This window comes from Xiphophorus maculatus, chromosome 10 (genome assembly GCF_002775205.1).
Source record: "Xiphophorus maculatus strain JP 163 A chromosome 10, X_maculatus-5.0-male, whole genome shotgun sequence".
Taxonomy (NCBI): Eukaryota; Metazoa; Chordata; class Actinopteri; order Cyprinodontiformes; family Poeciliidae; genus Xiphophorus; species Xiphophorus maculatus.
In genome coordinates, this window is record NC_036452.1 from 13,643,778 (window position 1) to 13,659,113 (window position 15,336).

At 38.2% G+C, this 15,336-nt stretch overlaps 1 protein-coding gene across 1 annotated transcript in view; it reads right to left on the reverse strand.

The window, feature by feature from the left end:
• Positions 1-4,233: 4,233 nt before the first annotated feature.
• The window catches only part of LOC102216551 (protoheme IX farnesyltransferase, mitochondrial), a 33,438-nt gene continuing 22,335 nt past the window's right edge, over positions 4,234-15,336 (reverse strand). The window contains exons 5-7 of the mRNA XM_023340322.1: positions 10,728-10,798; positions 6,354-6,586; positions 4,234-5,091 (exon numbers count right to left, since the gene is read on the reverse strand). Coding sequence (XP_023196090.1) covers positions 4,667-5,091; positions 6,354-6,586; positions 10,728-10,798 — 729 coding nt within the window. The 3' untranslated portion in view covers positions 4,234-4,666. The remainder of the gene's footprint in view (positions 5,092-6,353; positions 6,587-10,727; positions 10,799-15,336) is intronic.

Consider the following 15,336-nt stretch of genomic DNA (forward strand, 5'->3'; position numbering starts at 1 on the left):
TAATTATGCAGCCGCTTGTTTACAGAAGAGGACCAATCGGTTGGAGGGAGGGGGGCGTTTCTGAGCCGTGGGATCCTAGGTATGGAAATTAGGCGTGTGTGCGTGTCTGCGTGTAGGGGAGCTTGTGTGTGTGTGTGTGTTGAGCTACTGCTTGAGAGGGAGTTTGGAAAACTTTCTTATTTGACAATTAAACTGGGGTTTTTCACGTGTTTCCCTTCAGGCACGCGGTTCAGATGAGTTCAGACGAACCGAACAGTTTATTTTGACTTGTCTACACACGTTGTTTGACTTTGCTTTGCTAACAACAAAATAACCCGATTTTTATTTTTTTGTTAAGCAACAAAAACAGGGAAATGCTTGGTATGCAAATTAAACGCTACCTACAGCAGTCGCTAATTATACACTAATAAAAATATAATTAGGAATTTAACCAATTAACCAATCGCCCTTTTGCAAACATTTATTGATCTAGATATCTATCCAGATAACGATGTAAGAATTAATCAAGCTTAACAGCTAAAATAATCTTAAATTGATTAGTTATTTTTAAGTGTACTTACTCAACACAATTAGTAAAATTACATGGTTATTGTCACTAATAATTCATTAAAAATAATTACTCAAATAAAGTTGATTCTTACTGTTCTGTTTTTGTTGACTTCAACTGTAGAAAGTTCAAGTCAATAACTCTTTATCTGTATTTTTATTTTTAAAAAATGAATGAATAAACAAATATGTGTTTGATCACCAGGAGGTTCATACACAGAATATTAACATGAAAAGGAAATTTCTGAATACATAATTACCTTCTTTTTTTTTTATGTGAACTTAAAACCTAAATGTTCAATAGTTCAAAAGACCTGTTTTCTGGACGCAGAGCTAGTATCACACCTCAGCTGGATTTCTCCAAAGCAGCCAAATTAAGTCGTCTCAATAAATGTTTAAAATCTAAAAAAAAATGGAATATAAACCTTTTCCCCTGACAACCAGAGGATGTGCTGCTCTCTGAAATGACTACCTCATAACGAGCAAGTTCAAAAAGTTTGACTCTAAATTAGTTAAAGCTGGATAAGCACCTCTCTCTTCCAATGCAAAAACCTTCTCGGCCACGATGACAATTGTCAGCTTTTGCTATATTTCTTCGTAATACAATCCATATGAGTGTATGAGCCATAACATCATTCTGCTGGGCATCATACACTATGCTTAGCAATCGACTGAACCAACATCTGGAGGTACATTAAATGTTCCACTTAATATTGGTGAAATTTAATTAGTTTCAAATGTCACAATTAAATATATATATATATATATATATATATATATATATATATATATATATATATATATATATATATATTCTTGCAAGTAAAAATAACAGCTCAAATTTCACACCCCCATTCTTTTTTATAGTGTATTAATTTACCAGTTAACACACATATAAAATTAGCTGATTAAAGCAAAGAAAGACAATTGTCTCAATTTCTTTACCTATGACAAATACAACATTTTATTAACATCTATTATTTGTTCATGTTATGCCATCATTCAAACTGTACTTTTATAAGCTAAACTTCTATATTTCGGAACTTCGATACACCGCTTATATATGACAGGAAATTTGTTGCACAGTTTACATTTTTCTGAAGACAGAAAGAGGTGTTGAGAGTTCAAGTTAAAATCTCTTTTCTGCATTTCCTTGCGCACTGACTTAATATTAATTTATCATCATCTTTAAAGTAAAAACTTTATTTCTCTCACTCTCACTCCTAACCACCACTTCCCATGACAGACATGCATTAAACAGCAGTGACCCACCGATGCTGCAAACTTTTCCTGTGGCTGATTTAAAATCCAACTTTAAATTTCAAAAAAAGTCTGCAAGCGCATCATCTCAACCTGTGGTCATGAATAATTGTGCGATATGTTTCTATTCTGATTCATTGTTTTTGTTATTCCGGGTGCATTTTCTCAAAAGACTATTGTTGAGTCAAAAGAATGACACATTAAGATAAGACATTTAACTAGGATGTATTGGTCCATCACATGAATAGTCTTTAAGTGTGGAAAGTAGAAGGAAAAGAACACATTGATTTCAGCATTTTTGTACAAATGTAATCTGAAAAGTGTGGCACGAAATTACCCCTAAACCCTCAATTTTAACACTCTTTAATAAAATAAAGTTCTACTCCATGTCCAAACTGAAAATAAGTAATTGCTTGAATATGTTTTTCTTTCACTGTCTGTTTAAATTTTTTTTTTGGTCAAACTTTCTCTGTTGAGTCATTATAGGAAAATTAAGACAAAATATTGGGATTAAACCTGGTGAGAACAGAACTTCTTTTAGAACCAGGTTTGATTATCATGTCGCCATAAAAGATTTGTATTGAAGAGTCGAACTGGAAATGTTATGTGATTTGGCCACATAACATTTCCTTAGCACGGCATCATCATTTATTTATCCATAATTTTCAACTTTATTTAGTTCCACAAAGTTCCAATCCGGTTCGGAAACTGAGCTGATGTTTCCACACATCTGCAGATGTGTCACTTTACAGTTGCACATTTTATTCAGAAAGTTCTGTGATGATCATTTTGGACTAAAGGATTCAGGAAATTTAACACAAGTTAAACATTTAATGTATTATTTAATGAAAATCTATATTTGTTTTCGCTTTTTATTTAATTTTACAGCTTACATATGCCAACTTGAAATTCTTCAAAAACAATTCAAGATAACTTTAATTTAAAGACAACTTAAAGATTTTAAAGCTATCATGAAAGCACAAATGGATTTACCAAGGCTTTATCTGATCTTTTTTAATTTCAACATGATTAAAAAAACTTGGTTTTATTACAAACATGAATATTTTATGTTTATATTTCTTCATGTTGCATGTCAGTTTCCCCCATTGGATGGAAAACTTACATTTTTTATCTCACTTTGAGAAATTTGTAAAAAATATTCACATCAGTTGGAAATTTTTCCACAAACTTGTACATTGCACATGCTTTCACGAAAATGTGAAAGCATGTGCAATGTACAAGTTTGCACATTAGAGAAAACAGTTCAGTAGGAAACATACACTGCACATCATCCTGAGCACGCCATCCTCATAGTGGGACACGGTAGTGGCAGCATCATGTCATGTGGATGCTTTTGTTCAAGATTAACAGGGAAGCTGGTCAAGTGAATAGAGATTCACTTTCCAGGCGGATGATGACTCCAATCATTGCAGCTAGAACTATAGTTAAATGGTGTAAACAAAACAATTCATAAGTGCAAGAATGGACCAGTCAAAGTCCAGACCTAAATACAACTGAGAAACTGTGGCAAGACTTAATTGTGCTCATAGATGTGCCACATATAATCGAGACTGTATTTCACAAATTACCATTTTGAACTAACTTTTTTTCTCCATTTCATACGTATTCACTTCTTTGTGCTAGCCTTTTATAAAAACTGATGAAAAATACATTACCTTTTTTTTTTTAAGCATTTTGTCTATTTGATTAAGTTTAGACTTTCAAAATGACCTCTAATTACTGATAATTTAAAATCTTACCTTACCACCAGGTGTAGGAGAGACATTTCACTTCTCAAAAGGAATGGCTCTGATCTCCATGTGCAAGCCAGAAATATGCAGCGAGACCACAACATGCAGATCTAAACAAGGAGAGTCCCCGCGTGATATAAACCCCGTCAGGACTCATCACGTTGAGCCTTTGAGGTGCCCTACAACATTCTGCCTCTCCGTGTACTTCTGATCCGGCTGTAACAGCTGGCTCGGGCCTGCTCCGCTCCCACCCTCGGATATGAAACTCCGCATCCGGTCAGACACTTTACGAGGACATCGAGCCGTTTCACGTCTCTCGGCCTTGGCTAAATCCTGCCGGTTTTTATGGAGCGAGGGTGGCGGTACCGCTGGGGGGACGGGGAGGGAAGGAGGCGCTTGTCTGCTTCTCCGAGCGCGGCGATGGAAATGTAACCAAACACCCAAAACTTGGTGGAAATGGAGCACATGTTGAATGACAGGTGTAAGGGGTGGCCCGCTAAATAGAGCGGATGATTTGAGCTTAAAGCGAGCATATCCACCTGGGTTTACAGCCGAAACCTGAATCCAAATATAAAGGGCAGCGTCACCTAATGAGCTGCTTTGTTTTTCCACTTGATAAGAGTGTGCTACATGCTTGACGTCAAGGAGTTCATCACACATGACACAGAACACATAGTTACAATCATCACATATTTATTGGTTGAGGATAGTTGCCCTTTTGTCCAAAGGGGATAAGTGATCGCTTAAAGAAGGTTTATGAAATTAAACCTCATACACATTTTTTTGTTTCAAAGGAAAATGAGGTTTATTTACCGTCAAGTAACATGTCATCATCACGCCTGTCCTGTTTTACCACTTCCTAAAAACTCTACGACAACATGGTTTCCACCTTAATGAGCTGCAGAGGCTTTCCGTGAGAGCGGTGTAAACAGTACAAAGTAATTTCTCAGTCAGGTATAAGACACAAGAACTGGTGGGACCCTTTAAAAATAAATATACATACTACAGAACACAATTGAAAGATTGCAACTTGGTGTGTTTTCTGTAAAGCAGTGTGTCAGCAAACATCTCTCCACCCACAAGTACTACAGTTAAAAGAAAAGTCCCAGTTATTTCGCAGGGCGTGCGAGGGTCAAAGGCGCTGCCGTTCCCTCTGGACTCCGGCTGTACTTCTTACAGGTGAGCGCCAGCAGCAGCAGCATGGGCAGGTGCCACAGGCTGCAGAAGAAGAGCTTGCGGGCGCTGTTGCGGTCCCCCTGGTAGTAGAAGCGGGCGGCTAGGTAGCTGATGTACAGGTTGATGGGTAAGGAGATGACGGGGAAGTTCCAGGTGGTGACGCCCAGAGCGGGTGCTAGCGTCGTCAGCGGGATCAGGCCCAGGCTGTGGCGCAGGGCCACTCGCTTGCACATGCCCGGGTGGGTGACGGACATCATGCGATAGCCGCCGCGCGAGTAGTCTTCCCTCAAGTTCCAGCTGAGAGCGTTGAAGTGCGGGAACTGCCAGGAGTAGAGGAAACCGCCCAGTACCAAAGCACCTGGGGGAGAGGGGGAAGAAGGGATTCAAAATCAAATAAAATACCAGAGATTTTTTTTTTTTAATAACTGTCCCAACTTTGAATACCAGGTGTCGCATTGCAATCATTTTAGGTTGTATCAAGACAAAATGCACTTGGCTTTTAGAAGACACGTGTATGACTAATATCATCGTACAACGACCTTTTTAAACCCAAACATTAAATGAAAATTTCTCTTGCCCTTTGCTTTTTACAGGAAACATCTTCTGGCTGACAGTAAATGTTAGCTTTGACTGAAAGCTGGAGATTAAAGGCACAGACAACTAAGAAAACTTTCACCTCTTTCTCTCCACCATGTCAACATTTATGTGGTCTACTGAGTCACTTGGTTTCACATCCTGTTGGGGGTTCAAACAGAAGAACAGAACTTACTGAGATCAATCATGTAAATGTCTTACTTTGCTTTAAAGGGAGAGTATTATGTGTTTTCCAGCCACATAGTATCATTTCTTTGCACAAGCTTGGAGACTGCAGTTCGGAGGAGGAGCTTTGTCCTCTAAGGTGGCATTAGGTCCCCCCCCCCCCCCCCCAAGAGGTTTGCACACAGCTGAGTGGTTGCCACGTGAGATTAAAGGATCAATTCTTGTCAATTTTACATAAATTCGCCCCTTCAAGCAATTTTATGGGATAAATCTTTGAATTAATGAAGTGATGACTTCACAATAAAAATTCCACTATGTTTAAATTCAGTTTAAATTCTTTGTTTTTAAAACCTTCATAAACAAAATGAAGGCTCAGTGTAAACATGTAGCATAAAACATTTTACTGTCAGTCCTGCACTTTATATTTTATATTTAGATTTATATTCATATTTTATACTGTATTTTATTTTATTCTGGAGTAACCTCACAACATTGGAAGCTCAAAACACTGTCCTGAGCCGTATGCAACGAAATTTCGTTCTGTATACACCCTGTGCATGCAAAATGACAATAAAGTCAGTCTAAGTCTAAAAATGACCGCCGGTTGTCTCAGCGATGTTGAACCACACATGACGCATTTGATACATTTTCTAAATGGCACACTTAAGTGCGGCTTAGCTGGAAGAAACATTTCTTCCATTTAGCAAAAAACAATGACCCTCTGGTTAAAACGAAAACTCTCGCAGCAATACTGAGGAAACAGCAAAGAATGCTTCTTTAAAAGCAGTCAAAGTCAAAAGAAAAAGCTGTTCGAAAAATCATGAGGTGAAAGAATAGGTGTTACATTTGTGCTGGTCGTACCTGGATCCAGACTGCCTGTGGCAGCGCACCAACCCATCACAGGGGGTATTGCTCCAACCACCGCTCCCACCCAGGTGTTGATGATGCTGAGCCTCTTGAGCGGTGTGTAGCAGCAGGTGTACAGAAAGATGTTGAAGGCACCCAGGAACCCTGTTAAGGGGTTTACTGCCAGCGTGAGAAGAGCAACTCCAGGAATGCCACAGGCCAGAGCAAATGACACGGCATGCAGCGGGCTGATAAGAACACACACAAAAAAAAAAGAAAGAAAGAAAAACAAATCAGTTAAATCAGCAAGATAAACATGTACAAGACAAAAGCTTAAAAAGAAAAGTTAAATTACAGAGATTTGAGCTCAGGGAAGAGCCCATCGCTATCCTGGGAACTAAAGGATGATAAAGTTTCGCAAGCTTGTGGAAACACAAGATAAGACAACGAGAGCTGCACGAATTTAGCACTGACACAAACAGACCCACAGGGGCCAGGAGCCAGCATGGCTGCGTCTCAAAACGGGAGCTTAGGAGGAAATTCATCTGATAAGAGCTCATCAGGGATAAAAAGTGGCCTCGGCGAGATGAAGGAGCGTGTGCGCACGCCAGAGATCAAAACGAGCCGAGAAAAACCGCAGCAGCTCAGCCTGCTGGCTGGATGAAGACAACTTCCTCCTCCTCCTACTCCTAGTCAGCAGCAGCCATGGTAAGGCCTGGTTCAAATTCAGCACCAACTGATCCGTAAATTACAGAGAGGGGAGATTAAAATCTTGACCAAACGCAGGCCTCTTCTTCAAAAAGCAAACAGGGTCTTTATTTTGGTGTGGTTGCCACGCAGTGAGATAAGAGCATTAATGTGATCAGTGGTGTTGTGGCTGCTTTATGTGGCCTGAGGTGGAGCCGTTCAGGCTGCCTATGAGCTGTTGACAGCCCTCCTGTAGGCGGGCTCAGCTGGGGGTCGGGGAAGGAGGTGCGTCACATGGTCAGAGGTGGGTTTGCTGCCCACTGCTGACAGTATAGCAAAAAGAAGAAGAAGAAGAAAAAAATCAGCATTTGAACATTGCATCAGGAGGGCAATGTTTAAAGCAGTGGTCGCCAGCTGGTTTGGCTCCAATTAAGGTCAGAAATTCAAACATGAAGCAAGAATACAGAAACAGGAAAACTTGTAAGATGTATACGTGGCAACAAGCTACAAATTACTCTTAAGCTACATGCAAAGCAATTGTAAAACTTTTTATAAATTTAATGCAATTAAAAAAGGTGGGAAAACACTAGACATTATAAACTGGCGTAAATTCGAACATATTTTTATGCAGGCTAAGTTTAGAAGCACAGATGGATTAGAAGCAAACCGACAGCAACGGTTAGCCTAAAGTCAAGATGGAGAGTAAAACAAATCTGGGATGTTTCTTCAGACTAAGATTTTAAGACTGCCTTGTTTGAGAAGAATTTCAAGATAAAAAATATGGCCCATATTCCTGCCATTGAGGAAAAGCAAAAAGGGTTTATGTTTTATACATTAGAGTGAAATTGATGGATGGATGGAAAGAAATAACTCTCAATAAATAAATGAATGTTTATCAATAAATTGACATGTCAATGGATACATGAACAGAAAGCCAGATGCACTGGTTTTGCACAGACGGTTGGATGAATGGATTGTTGGACAGACGTCTGTTTACATAAAACAGGCTAGAAAGAAGTCTGATTACACCAAATTATTTTTAGTAATTCATATCTATATCACTTAGACAATGGTAAAGAGAAGTACGGTCATGCAACACAAATATTCTTCTTCCTTGCCTGTTCCAATGTGCAAGATAATTGAAGCAACTTCCACACTTCTTCTGACTTAGAGATTAAACCCATAAAATGTGGTGATTGAATGGCTTGTTTGACAGGAATATCAACCGACCCATATGCTCTCTGTCTTCACACATCATTGCATGTGGGACACAAAAGAGAAAAGGCTGATAGCTCAGATTCACAGACAGATAAACAAATAAATTCTCTTGTTAGAGGAAAGTTCAAAGAAAAACAGGTAATGTTTACACAAACAAAATATTTTACATGACCACCTGTAAGCACTGAAAATATCCACTTGTAAACCAACTGTCCATTAGGATTTTTCTGCAGATTACATAAATATGAGCTGCTTAAATATAACTTGACATATATCCAGTCCCTGGGAAAGATCTGTGGGTGAAAGGCAACACTACAGGTTTATAAAAGTGATATTACATCTAAACAAGAGAGTTGAGGGTTAGGGCACAACTAACTCCTCACATCTGTCTATTCCTTTTACAACACCCTAGTAAGTCAGCAAACAGCTATTCATCAGTCATCATTGCGAATCTAACTGCAAACACACCAGACATAGACATCAAACGCATTTTGGTCACAATTCACCACCAAACACTAAACAGAATCTGGGTGGCCTAGTCAAAACAAGGGTCCTCAGCTGCTGCATGTTACGCCTCCTACACACTGTTCCATTAAACAGGTGCATCTCCAAAAACAGAGAATATCATCGAAAATGTAATTTACTTCAGGTAATTGAAGATTTCAAATAGATTTTTTTTTTTCCATGTTATTTTGACAGTTTTCCAGCAGACAGCCGTAAACACCCTCCATAAGGAGAGTAAAAAACAATGTGATTGCGAAATAAAGTGATTTTTCATTGAGTGCTAAGTTTAAAAATAAAAAGCTAAGTGGACGGAAAAAGTGTGATAGTAAAAAGGTCCACAAGCCTTAAGAGGATTGTGGAGCAAAGCCCATTCAAGAGTCACTACAGACAAAACGTATCAGGGCCATGGACAACAACTGTCACATTCCTTGTGCACAGCTACTCCTAAAAACCAGAAAAGAAATAATAAATAATAAAAAATAATCAATATTTCTATATGAACAACAAGGTTTTCTGATCAGCATCTATTGTTTTGGCAATGAACAAGACAGCTGGAGTTTGTTAATGAATGGACCTTTTCCCACCGCTTTTTATGATACATTGTACTGTACATTAGTAACTAGCTAACATTTATTGTAGTCGATTTAGTTCTTCCAGATATGGACATTGTGCACTAATCCAACAACAGTAAATTTGCAATATATTATGCAGTCCTGGGCCAGTGTGACGTTTCCACATTGATGATGATTTAAGAAAGTTTGTCATCTGCTGGTGTTGATCCACTGTTTAATTTTGGGGTTTTTTTTTTAAACCAAGTTCAAAGTCAGTCTATTAGGAAACTGGAGAACATTTTATGCTTCCCTCTACTAACAAGCTTTATGGAAATAATGATTTTCTTGCAGGACTTGGTGCCAGTTCACACTGCCAAAAGTTTCAGTATCTGCTTTACTGACCATATATTGCTTGATGATGACGAAAGACACAAGCTACGTACCAACCGCAGGCCTCCATGCCAAACTGCATCGATGAAGTAATTCATGCAAAAGGAGTCCCGACCAAATATTGAGTGAATACAGTACAAGGACATATTTTTCTGTGGGCTGTGCATTTTTTGGGATAATTTGTCAATTATTCTAATTGTCTGAGGTACAGAATTTTTGTATTTCCATTAACAGTAAGCTAATTAAGCTAATTAAAAATGTTTCAGTTGTGTTAATCCTAAAGGACTGATTATAATAAACATTAGTTCCTCGAAAGGCTAAAGATCTACAATAACACGGTATTTAGCAGAAGCTACTGCTAAAAGCGCTAAATTAAATTAAAATTATTTCTGCCTTTGAATGTCGACAACCCTTGAGCACTAATTAAATTTTGACATTATATTTGACATGTTCTATAACGCCATTAGATATTGTATTTATGTTTGTATCTTGGGTCTCTACTGTCAGTGTTTTATTTTATTTCCTGCTTTAAATAAAGTTAATGGGGGAAAAAAACAGAGAACATGATGAGAAAAGAAGGAGCTGCTGCGTAAATAGTCTTCAACCACTTCAAAATAAGAGCCTCAATATAAATGTCTAACTACTTCCATAGATAACCAAAACGTCAATGTAGATGACAAACCTTTTTCAACTAAAAGCTTACAAAACAGCCAAGAATTTGCACTTTTGAATGTATCTAGAAAAATATATTTTTAGGGGAAGCCAAGTGCACAAAATGTTTTCAAAGTTAGCAAAAGCGCTAAAGTGCTAAATGTAAAATTAACGAACAGAGTACAGGGGAAAAACTCCTAAAACTTATGAGAGGGTGTGGAATGATTAGAATACGAGTTTAACTCGTTGAGTTAAATTACTGAGACAAAATAACTTTCCAATGATATTTTGATGCATTGAGATACACCTGTACATTTTAAGAGAATACAAGAAATAAAGGTAAAAAGAAGCAGAAGTCCAATGTGAAAAAAAATAGAGAAATAAGTACCTGATCTGTCCTCTGACGAGGGGACGGTTCTTTGTTCGGTTCATGTTGGAGTCAAAGGGCACCTCAAAGTACTGTGACAGACATAACAAAAAGGCATGTTAATGATGAAGACAAATAAACAAATGTTATTCTCCTTAAAGTACAAGACGTGAGGGACAACTGAAGTGAATTTTGTGCTATAGCATTTATCAGTTTTGGCTGTTTAGGAATTCTTACATACAAGACACCTGCAAAGATACACATGTGGCTTAGAAAAGAACTCTAACATTTTTTTTTTTTTGCCTCATACAGATGCAAATATGTATGAGGTCAGGAATGGAAAAACTCAGCTGCCATGGCTTCTTTTTTTCTCAGCATGCAACAGATATTGCTCTACTTGCTTTGTACAGAAATGTCAGTCAGTGATTTGGTATGGCAACAATTACTGTACCACACATTAGAAACACAGCGAAAAAAAAACAAAAAAACATTGGTTGCTTTTTAAAAAGTCAAACATGGTCAAAGTCAAGTGATCATCCTGGCGAGTAAATAAATTTGAGGTGCAAGGTGGAAGCAGTGAGCTGTTGGTGGAGGTGGAGGACGGGGAGTTGAAGGACTGTTCTGGGATACAACTTTGTAAAAACTACGTATACGCCTGTTTTATGATCTGCTCTGGAGGAGTGAGCTTCAAAGCGCTCCCATGAGACTGGCAATGTGTGACTAAAACGCAAACATATGGGGTGCTTAAAGACAGGAACTGGCTAATCTTTGAATGTGTGGAAACACACCTTCTTCGATTGAGGCCTTCGACTAATGAACAAAACAGATAAAGCGCTGCCAGTACAGAACTGTGGGATGCATCGCTTCTGTTTATGGTTTCACTAAAATATTTAACAGACAATTTGCCCTTATTTTACTTAAAGAGTCCTCAGAATTCCTCTTCTATAAAGTACTTCAGGCCCTGGTGGGATCCACATCAATTGACACACAGTTTAACTTTTAAGAACCTTATTATGTTGTGGATGTAGTATTTGCATGAAGCATAACATATCTTAAAAAAAAAACTGTGAAAGAGCCAAAATGTAGGTTTGAACTTTACCTAAGCCCCTCCAAAACCTTCAATTTGTTCTTTTTGTTCATTCGGAGGTGGCAATGTTCACCTGAAATCCTGAGTTATTTTAAGGCCACATATTGTGGAAGGCACACCTTCTAAAAGAGTTTTCCTTTAATAAATAAAATGCTAATTTTGTATTTTCCAAAGTTATCTTTTTTGGATATAATTTTTGATGACCTTAGATGTCTAATTGTGACAGAAAAGCAAAAAGAGAACAAATCAGCAAGGGGACAAATTCTTTTTCACAGCGCTGTAGAACAATTAAGGCAAAAAAAAAGAATAAAAAAAAAGATTAAAAAATAGAAAATAAATGGATAATAGTACATGCTTGGAAGAGGTTTAGTGGAGGTTAAGCTAACATGTTAAATATATATCCTGGCAATGAATCTGTCAGCTTTAATATTACTGACATTTCTGACTTTAAATCAAATCATCAAATGACAAACATATTGGGGGAAAAAAATGTTAAGAAAAATGGAACTTTGCAATAGAACCAAAAATGGTCAAATATTCCTTTTTGGCTGAAGGTGGCGCAGCAGAAAGACTTAAACAGTACACACAGATTTAAAAATAGAAAGTGCAAAAAAGCTCTTTTCCTCAAGGTCCGGCTTTGTATGAGTCCACAGGGTCTGACGCACAGCTGTGGCTGAGAGGCTGTCGGACCCCGGAGCCCAGACTGAGGTGTTAATTCTATTTCCTGGGTCAGGAAATGCGTCAAGAGGTCAGGGGCCGCATGAGAGAGAAATGCACTTTGCGGCCAGGCGAGAGAAAAGCCACGCAGAGCTGAGCCAGGCCTCAAACAGGGCCTAGGGCCAAGCTTGATGCTGCAGCCCGGCTCACATAAAACGGATCCACGGTTTTCCAAAAACATTATTGTAACTTTTTCTTTTTAAATGGCAAACATATTCCTTGTTTAAAACAGTTCTCATCCATAGTGAAATAATAATAATAATTATAATAATAATAATAATTATTATAATAATTATAATTATTATTATTATAAACAGTTTAGGGAAATCCCATCAACATGTTTGCCATCATTTGGATGGTTGTCATGCTTGTTGTCAGATGATGATTTAACGTGAGCGCGGGTCACTCTGTCGGCCCCCCTGGGTGCAACATGCTGTCGTTTCACAGAACGCCCGGCCCAGCTCTGGTTCGGTCTTGCAGCTCTGCCGGTTGCCGTACAGTTCCTCATCTGGTTCACATCAGCGGCCCTCTAAACCAGTGTGATTAGCCTCCATCCCGAAACACACACACACACACACAGAGCACTGCCATGTGTTACAGTGACGGCAATGAAATAATTGGCCCACTTGTGTTTGGTGTGCATGCATAGGCGCTACTAGGGGTAAGTCCAGAGGCTGCAGCAAGTCTTCTGTCGCTTTAAGTCACGATAACTTGACTTTGTAATTAACTGAGGGAGGTCAACGGGTATGACTTAGAGCTGTAATGTTAGAGCACAGAAGAACATTTATTTACAATGACATTGCTACAGAAAGACATTATTCTAATGCCTACTGAGGTGACACTAATACTTTAAAAGATTTCCTCTTAATAAAAGCAGTTAGTAGAAGCTCTACAGAGGACCCACAATTTGCACTCCCCTTAAAAAGTCATTGTGATTTTAAAAACGAGCATTAGAAAATGATAATAAAATTAATCCACATCGAATGCACAAAAATATATACGTATCTGTAAGGTGGAACATCTCACTGTTCATATCTGCCCTTAGTACTTTGCAAATGTTCTTCAAATTTATCAAGTAAAAATCTCTTATAGACAATATGACCTGTAAGATTTAGTTCAGGAGTGCAAAAGTTTAATTTCTAATCTTTAGGGGGTTTTTTTAGTAGACAGTTCAGGACTAAAACTGACAGACATTTGGAGCTTTTCATATTTCCATTTACCTCGACAAAGCCCCCGGCTCCATCAGAAGAAAAAAACGCCACAGCATGATGCTGTCACTGCAATCTTCCAGTGCAGATTTGGTGTTATCAAACATTTTCCCCACACGGTTTTAGGAGATTTTAGTTAGGCCAACTTTAGAATGTGGTTTAAAGGGGAGAATTCAGAAGATTATTGTCACATGTGGAACACAACCACTCCTCGTTTCTCCCTCAGTGTTGCTGTTTGCCTCTTGTCAGCTTCAACCGTTTCAGTTTTTTTCTATTTAAAACTTTTTCTGTTTGTTCACTACTTTACTTTGTAACCTCTCTGCAAAATTTGGCTTTAACTAAAGGTTTCAGACATCTTTACAAGACCACTTAAACTTTATTTCAGCTTCATCATCTGATATCCTATAATTAAAAGACAGATGTTAACTCTGAAGGCTGTAACTAAACCAAGAGATACTAAAAAGAGTAACTAAAAAGAGTAACTAAAAAGAGTTACTGTCATGAATCTACACACTTATCCAAAAAGGCTCTTCTTTTAATCAACATGTTTTTCTCTGATGGATAAGTTTACTGTTTAGTTGAATTATCCATCCATATGAAGATATAGTACGTTAAAAAGTGGTATCTCTTACATCACAAACACTTGATGTTTCATCAGGGATTTGAAGATCTTAGATTCATTTTAATAGGGGCTTCATATGGATGGATAATGTAGAAATCTTGAGTTAATTAAAGGTAAAGCAACACACCCATGTTAAAGCCAAAAATTACTTAAAAAATTGGTTTAAGGTTTAGATTAGTTGTTTCATCCTGAAGTCATTTGGCTTAAATTACAAACCTAATTGAGAATATTGGCTACTGCTTGTTTTAAGGCAACCAGAGTTCATTAATCATTTACTTTATGGTAGTCCAAAAATAATGCTGAACATTATCCCTATAATTCTCTTAAAAACTCAATTAATCAGTACCAGCTTATTGTTTTTGAAACGTCAAACATCTACATAAACCCCCCCCCCCAAAAAAACGGAAGTTGGGGAGGGACGACTGCTGTTTTCAATTATGAACACAAACGACCACACAAAACCCCTAATTGTAGGGAAAATTATTGGCCAGATGATAAGGACGGAAAACAGAGGAGACCAAAGCAAGGAGTGAGGTAGAGGGGGTGTTCTGTTACCAGAGCCTCCGAGTTATCAAAGAAGGAGCGTGATTCAATGCCAACCACCAGGTCTAAATTGACAACAGACTGCAGGATGCCTTTCTAGTTTTTTCATGCGCAATGAAGCAGCTCTGCATCAGGAGATAATTTATGGGGGATCTACAAAGTGATTTATGTTTGATTAAAATATGAGAAACCCACCATTAAAGAAAAAGAGGAAGTGAGGCGAGGCCAGAGAGGAGCGGTTGAGTAACAACAATCTTTTTACTGTTTACTTGAGCGGCAAGAGTGCAACTAAACACAGGAACCAGGCAACAGCTCTAACTAAGCAGCTGTAAACCTTTGACTCACAGAAACATCAGCTGGCCTAAACACCGTCTGCCTCTCCATGGCTCTGCTGAGGGAACCCCAGGTGCACGGGCTAAAACCAACAACCACAAGTCATCACCTGTCAGGATG